The sequence below is a fragment of the Epinephelus fuscoguttatus genome, linkage group LG10 (assembly GCF_011397635.1).
Source record: "Epinephelus fuscoguttatus linkage group LG10, E.fuscoguttatus.final_Chr_v1".
NCBI lineage: Eukaryota > Metazoa > Chordata > Actinopteri > Perciformes > Serranidae > Epinephelus > Epinephelus fuscoguttatus.
In genome coordinates this window covers 28,006,108-28,023,440 of record NC_064761.1, presented here as the reverse complement: position 1 = coordinate 28,023,440, position 17,333 = coordinate 28,006,108, and the positions used below count along the sequence as shown (strand labels likewise).

At 38.3% G+C, this 17,333-nt stretch overlaps 1 protein-coding gene across 1 annotated transcript in view; it reads right to left on the bottom strand.

Moving 5' to 3' along the window:
- agbl4 (AGBL carboxypeptidase 4) overlaps positions 1 to 17,333 on the bottom strand; it is a 400,933-nt gene that overhangs the window by 382,447 nt on the left and 1,153 nt on the right. The window contains exon 2 of the mRNA XM_049587376.1: positions 16,431 to 16,553. Coding sequence (XP_049443333.1) covers positions 16,431 to 16,553 — 123 coding nt within the window. The remainder of the gene's footprint in view (positions 1 to 16,430; positions 16,554 to 17,333) is intronic.

The following is a 17,333-nucleotide window of genomic DNA, read 5'->3' as shown; positions in this document are numbered from 1 at the left end:
CCCCAGGCTCAGTTATTAGATGTTTCTCAAAGGTGCACTAATCGATATTTTTGGGTGGGTAAATTTACTATGTGTAATGTGAATGGGGTCACCCACAGAGACACAGAATTATCACTGGACTCTACAGTTCATCCTGCTCGCTGGAATATATTAGCATCTTACAGCTCACTGTTTTAGTTTGCTGGGGTGCAACCTCATTGTTTTGATTTACTCTAACAGTTCCCATCGTTCCCCTGACACAGGCAGCCATTTTCGTGTTGAAAAAAACTCTAATTAAACACTCTGTGTTATCAGCCCAGCACCGAACAACAGACTAGCTGGAGCATTTAGCAATCTAAGAAAGTATATTTTCCTCTGGACTCTGTGAAGCTTTTTGAATTGTGCTGCTCAACAGAAATGGCGCATCAGTCAGTACGTTTACATGGACAGTTTAATTCCACTTTTAATGGGAATGAAACGCCATTCCGATTAAAAGCGGTCATGTAAACGGTCATTCCGATTGAAAATTAAATCCGATTAAAGGGGGTGGTTTATTCTGTTTGTCATTCCGAATGAAAGAATTTTGTGTGCATGTATACACTCATTCCTCTTTAAGTTCATTCCGGTCTTTCTGCGCATGCTCGTTTCCTTGCCGTTCTGGCACGATGACGTAATAGCGCGCATAGCAACGGGCTGCATATAGCAACGGGCTGAGCTAGAGCAGTCGGACTCATTGCACTCACCGGTTTCCATTCGCCACAGCACGGTCTTCTACCTCCCTTCTACTCCTCAACAGATGAAGCATTAGCGAAACAAGGTTGTTGTCGTACTGCTGCTTCAAGAATATAAGCAAAACACGCCCGAAAAAGGCACTAAGAACGGCGTCATCAAGCATCTTGTTATCCGAAGCGAGGACTACAGTGTTTTCTTCCGGTAAACGTAAACACGTAACATCCACCCCGCCCCCTATCCAATCAGAAACCTTTCCTGACCCAAACCTTGCGCAGACTTGAATAAAGACGATTGAACTGATCTCCCGTGTAAACCCTCATTCGGAATGAATATTTCCCATGTAAACTACCTGGAAACACTTTAATTCCAAATGATTTCATTCAGATTTATTTCATTCCGAATGAGAAGCCGTCATGTAACCGTAGCCACTGACAGAAAAAGTGTCATCACAGTTTTCTTTCATGTTGCACACCTGGAGAATTTTGTCATGTCGCAGACAACATCATATCCTGTCACGCAACGGGATTGGTGGTATTACTATTGTCGCCATGGAGATAAACAATCCACACCGACTCCGGCCTGTTTTCACGCTCTCTACCCGCAGAGGCAGCCATTTGCCCGCAGCAGTTTCTCTGGAGCTCAGAAGACAGAGGCCAGCAGTGTAACCACCTTCGCCAGGTTGACTGACAGCAGACATTTACTGAACCAAATATTTTTCATGCCAGCTCCACAGGGGGAAAACAACAGTCTCCATATTTATTGATTCATTGACTTTATTTCCCCGCCCACTGTAGGGAGTGAGGGGAATCTGCCGCTCACAGAAAGACTAATCAATCAATAAATACTGTATATGGTTAATAAGTTGAACACACATATACACGTACAGCAGGATATTTCTGTGATTTTTAAACAGGTGTCTGTGCAGATTACTCTTTCCTAAATGCAACAGTGATAGACTCAGACCATAAAAAAATGCAGGGAGTCTCTAGTAATTTTGGATACGATTGAAACCTTTTGCCAAAGCATGAATTGAAAATACTGCGCTACACTTTAATTCCTGTTGAAAGACACTCTTCCAAAGTGTCCAGCGCCACAATTAGCTAAAAAAGTCTATGAATGCAGGTTAATGAATGTTTATGAATATGGTTTATTTTTTCATGACCTTATTGTTAGTTCTCTCAGACTTCTGTATTTGCACTCTTTATATTTGCAATTTCCCTTGGGATAAAAAAGTTTTCTCTTATCTTATTATCTTATCTTTAACATAATGCTCTGTGAAAATTGTAATAAAGTTAGGAGCTTGTATCTTAAACATTGTTTAAAGCATTTGTTAATAGTTTGTAATTAAGATTCAAGTCAAGATCACTGCCTACACAAGTGCTTCTTCACTATACTATAATGATGTTCAATGTCTGATCACAAGTCCAGTCAACTACCCCTTTGAAAAACAGGTTAAAAAAGCAACAAGTAATTTGTAAATGCTTGCCAATAAACCTTTCTCATTCAATTTTTATTTGGAGCTATTACTAGTCAATAGAAAAGCTTTTAAAAGAAAAATACAGTAAACAGTGAATTTGCAAAACAAGGCTTAACATCTGTGAACCTCTAAAAACTAGAATAGATACTATTTTAGTCTCTCTAAAAACTGGAGCACATTTCAACATGTTCACTATTAGGAGCTGTTTGAAATGTCCACGGGAAAAAAAATCCTGATAACAGCATTTGCCCCCGAGGAGTGAATTTCAATGCTGTTTACTTTGAGCAGTAGACCTACAAGATAGCTGCCTGGATTCGTACCAAAATGTATTCTATCAAAATTCTGCTCCTATCAGTATTTCACCCTTCACTGTATAAGCATATTCTGTACATGAATTTGTGTTATCAAACAAACCCTGGCACATCAATGAAGCTCATCTCACTGAGAGGTTTTCTAAATAAATCAGCAGAATAAACACAGGCATCTTGAAAAACATGAACTGGTAAAGCATTACAAATCCTCGCCATTTTTCCAACCCATACCGTCTTGACTGGGATGAAAAATGAGACGTCTGCTCTGAAACTGTGTTTATGGCGTCAGGAATTGCTTGGAAATGAATTACTGGATGAATCACTGGAGCCTTGTGCGCGAGCAGCACTTGTGCAATGCAGAAATCTGGTTGCAGTAATTTTCACTTACGACACACTTATATCACGATGCTAGAGGCAGGCCCTGAGCCAATGAATAGTGATGTTCCAAGGTACATTTAGAACACAAAATAGCCTAAAGCTAGAATTTAAAAACAACAACAAAGTTAAACCTGTTTGTGTCACACCACATCCTTTGGTACCGATGGAGTAACAACAATGCCAATTTTTGCAAATAGCATATTTCTTATTATATCCAGTGTCTGAATATTCTTCCCTCAACCTTTCCAAATCTCACAGCCACACCGTGTATACCGTTGATAATCACATCCTTTCATTACTCAAAATTTCCAAAACAGCTTGCTGCTGCTAGCATTTGGTGACATTTTGAGAAGATGAGGTGCTGGCTGGGTCTCCTATGTATAGCTCATATCAGAACCATCAACAATTAACTTACAAAACACTGAGGTTGTTTGTACTACTTCCTGGCAGAGGAGGTATCTCCAACCACCGCAACTGAGCCAATGTGTTCCCTCAGTGATTAGACGTGACCATATGCAACAGGCCCGAGTGTCAGACAGGATTATCACTCTGTTTCATTTGCTCTGCATTTCATGCAATCCGACTGATATCACTTCTCACCTCCCATGGCAAAACACTCTGCCGAGTCCCAGTGAAGCCATGTGATAAAGGCAGATAGTTGTTGTTATAGTTATTGTGATTCTCCAGTTGACCACCTTTGGAGTGTTTGTTCTGCTCAGACATGCAAATTAAAATGGAGAAGAAATAACAAACAAGCTGCTGAGAAGCAGCCTAGTTGCTGGAAGAAAATGTTGCTATCATATGTTTCTGCAAATGATGAATATGTTGTATTGGCACGTTTCTTACAGATCATACCAGTGTCCCTAATGTGACTTTTTATATATATGCTGACTTTTATTACTGGGAGGCGAAAGGGATGGTGGATGGCGTGTCATCTTGGCAAGACGCCTGCCAAGCTGCAGACCACTGTTCAAAACCAACAAAAGCAATTGTTTTTTGTTGACCCTTCACAACATTTCTACTGGTGTTTGTGGCACCTACACTGGGTGTTTTTAGCAGCACATTGCAGCATCTCCTAGCAGCATCTGTGCCCCCAAACGTGGGTGTAATAAGCCAAAGCATGACCTTTCCTCACCATAAACAAGTAATTTCTGTGGCTAAACCTAACCACACCTTCAACACAGCATTGTTGAGAAACAAAAGGTATCCACAACAAAATAATGAACAAAAGTATTGTGGTTTACAAAAAATCTACTATACAAACATTTTTTCTGATAAATGACTTGTAGATATAGTTGTAGATTTCTTGGTCGTTCTGGTACATTTCTCAAATCATGCTTGACATTTGCAAAACCAGGGGTAGGCAACCTGCTGCTCTTTAGACCCTCTAAAGTGGCTTTTCATTTAGCATTGTTGTAAGCCTAAAGAAATTCTTACATTCCCCAACTGTAAAACTGTGTAGCCTATGTACAAAATTTAAAAAATCTTTTAATATTTCATCAACCAAAATGTGACTGATTCGTGTCGGCAACTTTTCCTCTAAATTTTGCTAACCCTCAATAGCGTTGGCTAGTAAACCCTTAGATCTGCTCTCGGTGTAAATATTTCTTTAAATGAACATGTCAGTGCCATGAGAATGACAAGTCCTTGAGTCACTTATTGTGGACAACATAGTCAAAATGCTTAGCCATGTTGCTGAGCATAACAGTGAAATCTGTTGGTATTTTCTGATGTAAACTGTGGCTAAGGTTTTGATGACAGTGACTGAAAGTGCACAAGGCTGCAATTTTCCCACACAGTATACATCAGTTTCAATGGTACAAAGTCACACATTACTGTATGTGGGATATTGATTGCAAGAGATTGGACAGGATTCACATGTACACCTTAAGTGTTTATACTCTAGCTTGGTGACAGACCGTCACTGAGATAAAGAAAAGAAAAAGACAAGACTTTTTAGCAGCACAAAAGAAAAAAAAATACAAAATTAGAAATGTAATCATAGGAAACACCCTTTAGGCAGAACTGTACATGCAGCACTGCGTGCGGAATTACTGTACAGTCTTTCTTCACGTCCTGACCTGTGAGCTATTTAAGAGAACTGGTTGATTTTTGGTTGATCTAACACTTCACACATTGTGCTTCATTACTGAAAGTCCAGATTCACCTAAGAGCAATTTGTCAATTCAGGACACATTTACAAAAAAAAAAAAAAAGAAGTCTAATAGAAATGTACAGAAAATATGCTTGATAGATTATGACAATTGGTTTTACCATATTGCATATAATGACTTACGTGCGGGACTATTGCTAATGAACTAATGTTTTGTGGATCAGACTATTCACTGGAGATCAAAAAACATTTTGATCAATGTGACAAAAGCAATTGACTATGTAAGAAAGGAATGAGAAATTGCTTTCATGATTTGCACAAGTGACTCTATGATGTGAAGGTTAAACAAGTTTTCAGAACTTTCTAATTTGAGAAATGTACCAACGCAACTGAAACTGAACTGTAATTAATTAACTTGCAATAGCTGATGTTTTGGCCACTAGGGGAGCAGTAAAAATAAGCAGTGAACACAACACTGACGCGACCATTTAAGTTGATATGACAAAGGTATCAGCAAATACTTGCGTTTTTACCAATCAAGCAGGTACAGAGTAACAAAGCATTCATTCTGAGTCAGATATATCCATTAGCTAGTCACGAAACCTTGTCCCTCTGTTGTTTGGTGATGAGCAGGTAGCAGAGGCTAAGTGTCTGGACATTAATAGAGTGATGGGTGTGAACCAAAACAGTGGGTTGGAAGATCAAAACCATGAGGGGAATTACAAAGTTGAGTAACTGACGTTTCGCTAAGCCTCGCCCCTTTGTGATGGTCCAGCAAGCTGTCAGAGTAAGCATGGAGCCCACACTGTAACTAACTGCACTCCCTGAAGAAATATTATCATATTTTTGGAAAAATGAAACAGTGATTCCAGAGAGAAGCAGACAGAGGGGTCTACAGTCTGTGTTTGAAGGATATATCCAGGATGTCAAACTGACTCAGCAGCAACAACAGGTTAAAAAGACAAAGATAGTTAGAAGCTAAAGCCGAACTATAGGCTACAGATCACAGTGTAAAAGTGAACCACCACATCACTGCTGATCAATACAGAAGATGATTAATATTAAGAGAAACTTTGCTGATATTCAACCAGCTGTGTGGCATCACAGTGTGTGCAGATGAACAGTGTTTTGCTTCGCCCACGTGCTGCTGTCAGCACCCAGACCTCTACTGCCGTACAGGCAGGGATCTCTGGGGGAAGGCAAACAACGTTCATCTGTGTACAATGTGATGACACACAGCTGGTTGAATATCAGCAAAGTTTCCCTGCTTCCCTTCACTGGTTCCTGTACAGCAGGGTCAGTCTTTTTTCATTGTTATAATCATTAAAAAGCAAAAGCAGCATGTGTATACATTCAGTAGGCTATATCTTCAGTAGCTAGCTAGCTAACCCTACACTTTTCAGGGTCTGATTTTGGTTTTGGAACAGGCAAGAAACATATATCTTTTTCCAACCTCTCCAGGTAACGAGTATCATTAATACACGACATGCCCCAGGCACAACGTTTAGCTCCAAATCCACGAAACCAGCCAGAAAATGAAAGAAATCTGAAACAACTGCATTAGAGTCAATGAAGCACAGCCGTGTTGTTGTCAGACCCTGGTCCAAGCCCACCCGATGCCATGTTATGACTGGCAAGTCCGCGTCCAGGGGCAGGACTTAGCGAAGGGTCAATATTCTGTATAGGTTTGCCACAATGAACACCCCCATGCACATGCAAGCAGTTCTTTAAAAATACTGCATGCAAGTTTTTGCACTTAGCAGTGCCCCTGTTGGGAAGATCCCCCCAGGGTCAAACCAATACAACACATCCCAACTCACATGGCATAATATGGCACAAAAAACACATAAAACTGACAAAATATGCCCGGAGAAAGCCACAGATAGGACATGACGATAATAAAAAACACAATAATAATAAAGAGTAATCTCTTATGGATACAAATGGCCAATAAATAGCATAAATCAAAAGCAATGGTCTTGCCAACAGTCCCTCGACAACTCAAATTTATCTCCATACTCCACTCCTGACTTAAAAGAAAGAGAGAGGAGAGAAAACTGCTAAAAGGGAAACTGGAGAGGCCATTTAGTGATTTGAGCAGTGAAGCTTCTCCGCTGCCAAGGACATGTAAGAGAGACAGAGAGACTGGGAGTGCCTCTCAATACATCAGATGTCAGGAGTGCTCCCTCCCACTCAGACGAATGGATCTTGTTTTGGAAAGCCCATAAGAGTTAGAGCAATCTAAGGTTGGTGAGCTATACAAAAAATACTGTAAAAGTAAAAAAAAAAAAGAAAAAAAAAAGAACAGTCTAAAGGCCACATGACTGCACAAAACTGAGTCTTGTCTTCATGTGTGGGGAGATGAGCATCAGAAAATTTCTGAATTATGTTCATATTGAATAAAAGCAAAAATGACAATGATGGGAAAATATGTATTTTCTATCTCTGGGCAGCCTCTCCTTCTGGGTTGTTTCGTCACAGAGGGAGGCGAGGTGAGGCAGAGAGCTGTATACTGCGGCAAGCTCAGGCCTCTCCAAAGCCACTCATTCTGAGCATCTAGCTTGATTGTAAAAATGTTTCCCTCTTCTTTAATCAATGGAAACTCAACTATCCTGATTCATGGGCCACTCTGGAGTATATAAATATCTTCTGGCAAGCTTGACTGCGTTCTCCCCCCACCAGCTTCTGACCCCCTAACCCCGAGTGTTCATATTATTCTTTTCTTCTGTAGTTCCTTATTTCTTTTCCCCTTTCCCAACCATGTCCCTCTTGCTCTGTGTTTCTATCTCTCTGTCCTCGCTCTGTAAACGTTGCTTTAGCTACGACTCTAATCAGTCATTCTTTAGAGGGACTGTGCAACTGCAACATGACCATTTCTGGGAGAAGATAAGGCCGGACAGATTAAATACACTGTTTCATTGTTGGAAGAAAAGAACGAGAAAATTAAAGAGAGGGGGGAAAAGCAAAAAGGGAAAAACAACGAAACCTTCATCATCAGTGAACAGTGGAAATATTTTCTTCAACATTTATCCTCATTATTTATCTCCTGGCAGCCTTTTTGTCTTACTTCTTTCTTTATCTCGACTATAGAGAAAATACTTCTTCATCAATTATCGTTACCGAGGGGTGATTTAAAATCTGCACAGCAAATCCATGAAGAGCCTGAGCAGTTCTATAAGGGTCTGTAATGTCAGAGGTGGAAGCCTTAATTTAGAGAAAGTGTTGTCGTGAAGCATTAACACAGGCATTGCCCTACTTTTGACTTATCTCTGATGATCAGCAGGCCAGTGGTGAGCATTCAATCCTCTAACTTAAGAGTTCATAGTGTGTCAGAACATTGTGCATAATTAGCCACAGTCACACTAACAAAACAGTATAATCTTCAGACATTGTATTTTGTTTAATTAAACTACAATATCAATTTTAAATTGTGTGAATACAGTGATATAGGAGGTGGACAAACACAACACAAAACTATTTAAAAACCTGAAGAACCTATCTGATGAAGTATGAGGGATGATCGCCCCATTTACCTCAACAGTTCTTATGTTAACTAAGGTTGCAGTAATATACCAGTATTAATGTATACTGTGATATAAAAGTTGAGGGTTACCATTCTGTGTACATTTGCTTATCTATGATAAACAAAAAAAAAAAAATGCAACTGCACGAAGAATCTCGTCTTTATTTTAGCTATTTCCAAAGGGTCAACTTTGTATACACAATTCCATTAACAAAATGGTTTCAAGTTTCAATCATAGTAAATAAATTTTTGTTCCACCAAAAATAACTCTTCGATTTTCATTTCTTTAAGGGTCATTCTGACCGATAATAATGTAAATTCTGTAATACCATGATACCGTGAAACTGCAATATTTTCTCAGACAGTTCTCCTACCATGAAAATCTCATACCGTTGTTACCCTCGTGTTGACATGTGTAAGTTAGAGAAGACATTCATAAACTATGAATTTAGGAAATTGTCATACTGTACAATCAAAGTTTTCCGACTCTTATTTGAAGAAATACTTCATCCCCCCACATGAACATCTGTTTGTCAGTTACTCACCCCATGTTACATTGAATTTGTGAAGAAAACATTGTTTATCTCACATGCCTCTGGTGAATGAAGAATCCAAAAACTAAGAGAATTCTTAATCAGTTAAAGCCCTTGATAAGTGTGAGCATACAATCAGATGAGTACGATTTAGATTATACAACACAAGTTTTGTGAGAGTTTGTAAACAGATGTTTTAAAATAGTTTTGCTTTTGTTAAACACAATCCCCTATGACCTCAATTAATCAAGAATGTTCTGTTTTTGGATTCTTCGTTCACTATGAAGGCATATGTAAAAAACGTTACATATGCCCTAAAGTTTTCTTCAATTAAATGTAACACGGGGTGAGTAACTGCTATATATGTTGGGGGGGATGAAGTATCAAAAAGACCTCGACTGTTTGGGTCCCAACCAGTGATGCAGGGTAACCAGTAACATGTAATGGCATCACATAAAATAAATGTAATTGTTACAGTAATTGAGAAAGATATTCAATTAAATTACAGCTACTAATGAAAATGTTAGTGATTACAAAGGGGCTACATCTGAATATATTCTTTCTGGTAAAAAGCTTAAATGTAGACTGTTACATTCATTGTGTTGATCTGCCTGTTTTCACTGTGCATGAATGCTTTCTTTTGCCATATTTCCAGACAATGCAGGTCAGAAAAACCAATGGGACACATTTCAGTGCAACAACATCCAAGTTAGGATGGCTTACAAGAAGCTGTCTCTACATCCAGACAGGCCCCATTTATTTGGCAATATGCAATCAAATTTTGAGCATTGTTTTTGATTGGTTCTCTGAATTTGCACAGCCTCTTATCAGCCAATCAGATCAATGCATATTGCTCTCAGCAATCTGAGTCTGCCATGCCTGCAACCAGTCAACAACGCCAATCGGAATGCAGAGTGTTGAGGACTGAGTGAGATTTACACTGCCTGGTTTAAATTTATGTTTTTAGGACTTTTAAGCTTTATTGCCTAGTTTAAAATATTTGTCAGATAAGTAAAAGCAAACAAATGTAGGACGGTATGTAGTTGCATCACTTACTTCACTTACTTACTTACTTACTACTACACTGTAAACATGATAGCTAGTAATCTGTACCCTAGCCTTTAATATATTACAAAAGTAACCTTCCTATCACTTGATACCACTATGTGCATATCTGTTCTCCAGCCTGCCATTTAAGTTGGATTGTATTGACTGAATTGATTGTAAAGCCAGATGAGTCTATGAGTTATGCTTATCAATGGATCCTATTAAACACTTGTCACCCCTGGGGAATTTCTTTGACCATGCAAGTCATTGTCAGCAGACAGCAGTCTGACTAATCAATGAGTGCTTAATTACATCTGGTGCAGGGTCCAGAGGTGCAGTAAAACAATATGCCCGCGCTGCCAGTGTCATCTTTTGTAGAGACAGATGGTACTTTAGTCAGCGACATTGCGAGGATGCACTCACAAAAGAATTTGGGACTTAGCTGAAAAATGTCAACAGTTGGAGTGTGTGACGAAACAAATGTGACAAGACAAGATAAGAATGTCATTTGGATTTCACTCTAAAAAACAATTAGGCTTCTCTTATCACTTTGGAGAATCTCTGCCTCTTGACACAATACACAACAATGGGCCAATACTTAATGTTTACAGATTAACAAAATCTTCTATTCACTACCATGATTTTGCATTGTCCTAAGTAGCATAAAAAGATGATCTCAACAAGTAAAACTCTATTTGCATATGGGGGTTTAATGAACATTTGCATATTGCTCTTTACACAGTGAACTAAAGCAATAAGGTTTGCACTGACTTAAGAACATAGTCATAATGTTGAAGTTCTACTGCACCCAACACTACTTAGTCGGGGTCATCATCATACTGTATGCTATCTTTAAGCAGAAACGCGAAAAGGCTTTTAATGGTTCAGAATAACTCAGTGTCAGAGGACCTGTTGGCTGAGACACCTACTGTATGTAAATCTGTGGGCCATCACTGACTTGATCAGCATAGGGCTGACAACAAAGTGAATTAAGCCTCATCTAAATGTAAATGAGGTTTTATACCTTTGGCAAACAGCTTACATAACCAGTGTCTATTTTAATAAACCAATTAGATTTTATTTTGTGCTATACTAATGCAACAAAATAAAAATCTGTGCTACATGAAAATGTACATGGGATGCAGATAGCAAAGGAAGGAAAAAAGAGGGGGCACAAAACCTCACTGAGTTATAGGGCTGCATAAATTTCAAATCAAAACGTCCGCTTGAAATATCGTGTTTCGACCATTCAATCCGGCTTGAGAGGAGTAAAATAGACACAGACTGTCATGGAAGACCATAGCTTTGAAAAATACACATGCCTGTCCAACATGCAATACAAGAGGCAAGAGCTTATACACTAGCCTCCAATTTCATTCCTGTCACTGGTATCAGAGATATCAGTCTGAATGTATGAAAAACAGCAGTGCATTTTAAAAGCCTTACTGGTACTTCAGGTATGCACACTGTCTTATCAAGTGTGAATATGGGCACTAAATCTGCTGTAATAACAAAAGCGGACTATTACTGTATGCAACATTCAGAATATATCTACAATGTAGAGGCTGGGGCAGGATTGCCTGCACATGGCTCTCAACACCTAGCAGCTAACGGTGCTAACTCAATAACTTGCACTAACAACAGCAACAGTGCTGACAGAACTAACGGTGTGGGTGCTATGCTTCCATGACGATGCTGTCCCAATAAGGGTTGGGTGCCAATTAGGGGTGGTGGGAAAAATCAATACAACACAGTATCGGGATATTTTTGTGTGGCGTATCGTATTTATTTTTTTATAATATAAATTATTAATATGACTAATACATAGTAAACTTCAGGTAGGCTACCAGAATAATTTAATCAATTGCTTTTTCAGTCCACTAGCTACATTTTGGTGCTGCAAAAACATTGATAAACACACTGAAAACTTCATTTTAATAGATAAAACAGATGTTGAGAAAGTTTCCTTCGAGGGACATAATTTACAGCTGAAAAAAAGGTCGTTAATTGCTGTATATTAGAATCTATTTCATCGCAATACTCAGCGTATCACAACATATTTAAAATCGCAGTTACGTTGTATGCTGACTTAAGTATCATAATAATATTATATTGTGGATCCTCTGGTGATTCCCACCCCTGGTACCAATATGGCACCAGTTTACTAATGTGTGACACTGATGCATGACAGTGAGGCTGCAGCAGCTCGAGCAGAGAGTATTAAGATAAACGTTGTTACACGTAGCAGTGCTATGTGTGTACAAATCAGACTATTTGTCAGTGTATAAATGCTACAACTCCTTAAGCTTGTTAACTGCTGATTAAAGTGAAAAGGGTTAGCCCCAAAGTTAGTTATCCTCTAAATGGAACCTGACCAGGCTCACTTAAGGTGGACTGTTAAAGTACACCCACTATTCTACTTGTAGTGACAATCTCAGCTGTTCCTAAACAGATAACGGAGAAAATTCTTTTCTGAGTTAGAGGGACAATTTGTGATCCCTACTCAAAAGTTATTTTGTTGTTATTAGTAATGTAACTGTTATTTAGTGTTACCTTAATAAATTACAACAAAATACATTATTTGGGTTACGTTTTATGTGTTATGTGAATTTGTAATAGTCTTTTGTATTTATAGATATTCATATATTTACGTATATTTTAAACTGTAAAGAGTTAACAAATTGTTCAATTTCAAGTTTAAATATGCCTCTGCAATAAAAAAGCTGTTCTTTAATGTCATTGACCGTCATTTTGTGCTTTATTTTTCAAATACTATCAGCTCAGAAACCGTTTAGGCACCTGTATCATTTTAAACGTAGCCTATCATTTTTGCATATGTATCAGAAAAAACCCAAACGATACCCAACCTTAGTCCCGATATCAGCATTAACCGCCATATAGGTGCAGTGCAGAGCAGTGGCAATAAACTAGGCACTTGGACACTCTAACAGGGACTAACATGCACACACGGCTGACACAGCTACACAACAACCCACAGAGAATCTTAGATTACAACACATACAGTCAGCTTGACTTCATAATCTGCTCGGGACACCGTTACTTCACTATATGTTCACATAGCAAATAGTGGTTTGCTGCTGCGTGTCACATACAAAACCTTTAAAGTTTTATCTCATTAAAAAGCTAGAAATGCGACAGAAAATGTTTACAATGGGGAAAAAAAGAGCAAGGAATAAAAAAGCAGTTTCAGTGATGTCAAGCCACACCAAGTTTGTTTCACTTTTACAACATAACTCTGCAAAGAATAATTAGTAGTGGGGATGCACGATAATATCAGCACATCATCAGTATCGGCCAATATCAGCTTTAAAATGAACTATCAGAAATGGCAGAATTTTCTTATTCTGCACGAGGAATGAACATTACATAAAGTGAAAAGTGTTGTATTTCATGTCTCCATCTGCTGGTGGGCCATCACGATATGACTATGCATGCATAATATGATGTTAATTCCACTACAAAAGAGAATTGACGATCACTAAAATCAGGTTGGCATATTGGCATTTAGGATTTCAATCCAATATTCTGCATCCCTAATCGGCAGTGAATGAAAACACGTGCTATATTTTACTGCCAAAATGATTTCTTTCACTGATATTATACTTATTCTTTTACCAATGGTTTAGTTGTAGATCCTCATAAATTCCATAAAATATGTTGTTGTTTTTTTTATTTATTTATTCATCTTTAATTTGGCTAGCCCAAAACATATAAAGAAAGTGGGGTTGTTGTTTAGTCAAAATGATTACACTGATTGAATGTACAAAGACTTTTCAGTCACTTATACACATTTTGTCTGCCTTCTGCCACCACTGGAAGAAGAAATCCTCAAACTTTTTACAGTTGCTTTTAAAGGCCACAGAAGCTGCGTGGATTATCATAGATAATTGTAAGAGCATCGCTTTAGGAAAGAATAACTTCAATGAAAAGGTTTACAATAATGAGAAATCAGAGGATAATAACTGCTCGGTAAAAGCTGTCCGGGCATATGCTTAGAGTGTACTGTGAAAGAACTATCATAAACTAATATCAAGGCTCAGTTTAAAGGAAGGCGGACGAAATCAGAAATGCTTAAATAAAACAGCAACACAGCATGAATTTGACATTAGCTGGCAAACATCAATTCATCCCCCATTCTAACTTTAGTAATGCATTTACTGGAAAGAGATTAATATCAATTCCATAAATCATTCAGGAGATACATCCGGAGCCAGAGACACTGGTATGTTAGCTGATCTCAGTGTGGGAGCTCAGCGCCCATTAATCAATGTCTGAGCTCCTCTGGCCATGTCATCTGGGAAAAAAGGCAAATTTATAAAAAGGGCAATCATCACACTGATATCTCAGCACAATCCTCCTAATGTAACATATTTAGATCTACGCCACGGTACTATATATAGGCCTTATGCTCTCACCTTCATATGCCTCCTGTCGACAGTGTACAAAACTGTGGATTAGATTCCCTATGTCCTTATCTATCCCTTTAGATGTCCACACAGTTTTCCTCTTGTGCATTAATTAGTAGCAGGCCTAGGAAATGTGACAACTGTAGTTGTATTCTCTGACTCTTTGAAAATCAAGTGCATCAAATCAACTTTGGAGAACAACTCTGACAGTGGCACCAAGGCCAGACATCAGAAAATAAACAGGGCGAAGTTAAAGCTCATCTCAGTCTGCAGAAACCAAAATGGGCTTGTCTGTGGAAATATGAAATCTGAGTGCCATCTGAATCTAATCTCCACACAGAGATTCTGTCCCAGAAAGACCGGCTGATTCACTGATTTACTCCACCTACCTCTGTGCTCGAGTGTGTGTGTGTGTGTGTGTGTGTGTGTGTGTGTGTGTGTGTGTGTGTGTCTAACCAACTGACCTTTGTCAGTGCTAGGAAAGTACTTTCTTTTCCTTGTCCTGCCAAAAAGTGGCAAACAAAGGGCATTAGCAAATGACACTGCAGCATATTAACTTCATCTCACTGTATGTCTGGCTACAACAAAAGAGACCGTCTAGCTAACAGGTCACCCTCCTTTCAAGTGTGCTTCACTTATTTCTCTATTTAGACACACTGGTCAGAGGATAGCGAGAACATATAGGCAGAAAGCTGCTGTAAGAAAATAGCTCAAACAACACCTGCTCTAAACATCCTGCGCCGACTTAAAGTGTTTCATAATAAAGATTTTAAGAGCCTAGCACTTGTCTATAAATCGTTATATGAACTTGTACCTGATTACTGTTGCCAAGATATGTCATGGCCTTGATAGAGCTCTCAGATACACACCGACTCATAAACCTGCTTCAACATGAAATTGCTGTTTTCTTTCAATATATAGCACTTTGAATTTCTTCTATTTAAGGTAATACAGACTGTAAATAAAGCTATTATTAGTAGCAGTAGCAGTACTATTAGTACTAGTTGTGGTAGTAGTGTCAGGGCTTCTATCTTGATTCACAAGTGTTAATGGAGGTGGTTGAAGGTAAAAGTTGGAAAGCATGTCAAAGATTCAAAGGTATATGAAAGCTGTATTTCACACTGATTTCTTTTATATTCTCATACTAGGTAAATACATTATGAACAAAGACTGGTGGTTGGAACATAGAGCCTGATGAGGTTGGATAAATAAGATAGTGCTAATCCATGCAAAGATTTAAAATGCAAAAGAAGAACCTTAACGTCAGCTCTACTGAATAGGCAAAGGCTAGAATTTGCGTACTGCAGTCAAACTTATTTGATCGACATGAAATGAGGATTCTAGCTGCAGTGTTTTGAACAAGCTGGAGGTGTTTGGTGGAAACTTTAGGCTGGTGTAGGTGGCATTAAAATAATCCAGTGCTGATGAAACAAAAGCATTTTTGTTCACCTACAGACAAGATGGGATGGATCCTGAGTACACAGAGAAAACAGATGCTGCAAAATTGTGTAGAAATTAAAAATCAAGGGTAATGAGGGAAAACAACTACATGTGTGACTGAAGAGGTATCAGCCTAACTTGCAATGGAATGGACAGGGAACTGCTGTTTTGGTCTACCTGCAGTTGAGTCAGTATGCTACAATACTGTAAATGCTAAACATGCATAGGTGTATTTATAGCTAGATTAAAATATTTATTATTGTGTTAATTTCATTTTGTGACTGATAATCTCGCTTACACAAAATCTTGCACTAGAGCTTGTAATTATTTGCAGCAGCCACTGACCATAGCAGTGACTCAACACCAAAAAAGTATGTCACCAACTTGAAAAGAAGAACATAATATTTCATGGATTAACACTCAAACGCCCACCTTATTCTACTGATGCCATTTCCAAGTTAACTACTCACCACTCTCAAAGCAAGCATCAAAAACCAGATGTCCTTTTCGCAGCGCTCCTGTGTAACCTGGTGGGCTCACTGTCAGTTTGTTCACATTGCCCACCAAGGCGTCCTCTCCTCCAGTTTCACTGCCTGAGAAACAAGTGCAATAAGTAGTATTAAGATGAGTCTCATTTTATGCATGAGTGTTGTGTAAAACTGTGTTAAGTAAACTAATCTAACTTTATTTTAAATAATGTAAGTGCTTAGCATGTAGAGGATTTTGTTTCAGGACTGAGTAGTAAAATAACATGTACTTTGGATTGTTACTGCAACGTCATTGTGATGGCGTCTCGTAAACCCATGAGGGTTGGGCCCACGTAAGTATGCATGACACAAAATCAAATCAAATCAATGTCGATAAATAAATTAGTTTCTCATACAGAGTAACAGTCCCAGATTGTTGCCACCACTAAACCCAAATTATGGGTAAAATAACAATATAAAAAAAGACAAATTATTTCAAAATATTGCTCCTTAGAAATGCTTATGTATACGTCACATCTTTCTAACATCTTTTCCAGTTTTGTCGACTTTTAACAACACAATTCTGCAATGCAAAATGGAGTAACACACATAAAGTATATTGAGGCTGATAGAAATCTTTATTTTTTGGTATGCAGCACAAATGAATAACATAGACAATGTTGCTTAAATGTGTCTTTGTTTACTGTTTTGCATAATAAGAAAAGAAAAAGCTACCATATATTTTATGGGGGTTTTTTCATAGATATTAGTTAAAGGTCCATACATTTCAACAGGATTTAAATTTTGTTTCTTTTTATTTTATCGTGTGGTGAAGTGAACTGGTGGTGTGCAAATGAGACAGTAATGTCATTCTGATTGGTCTGTGGTATTATCTAATATTTTAAT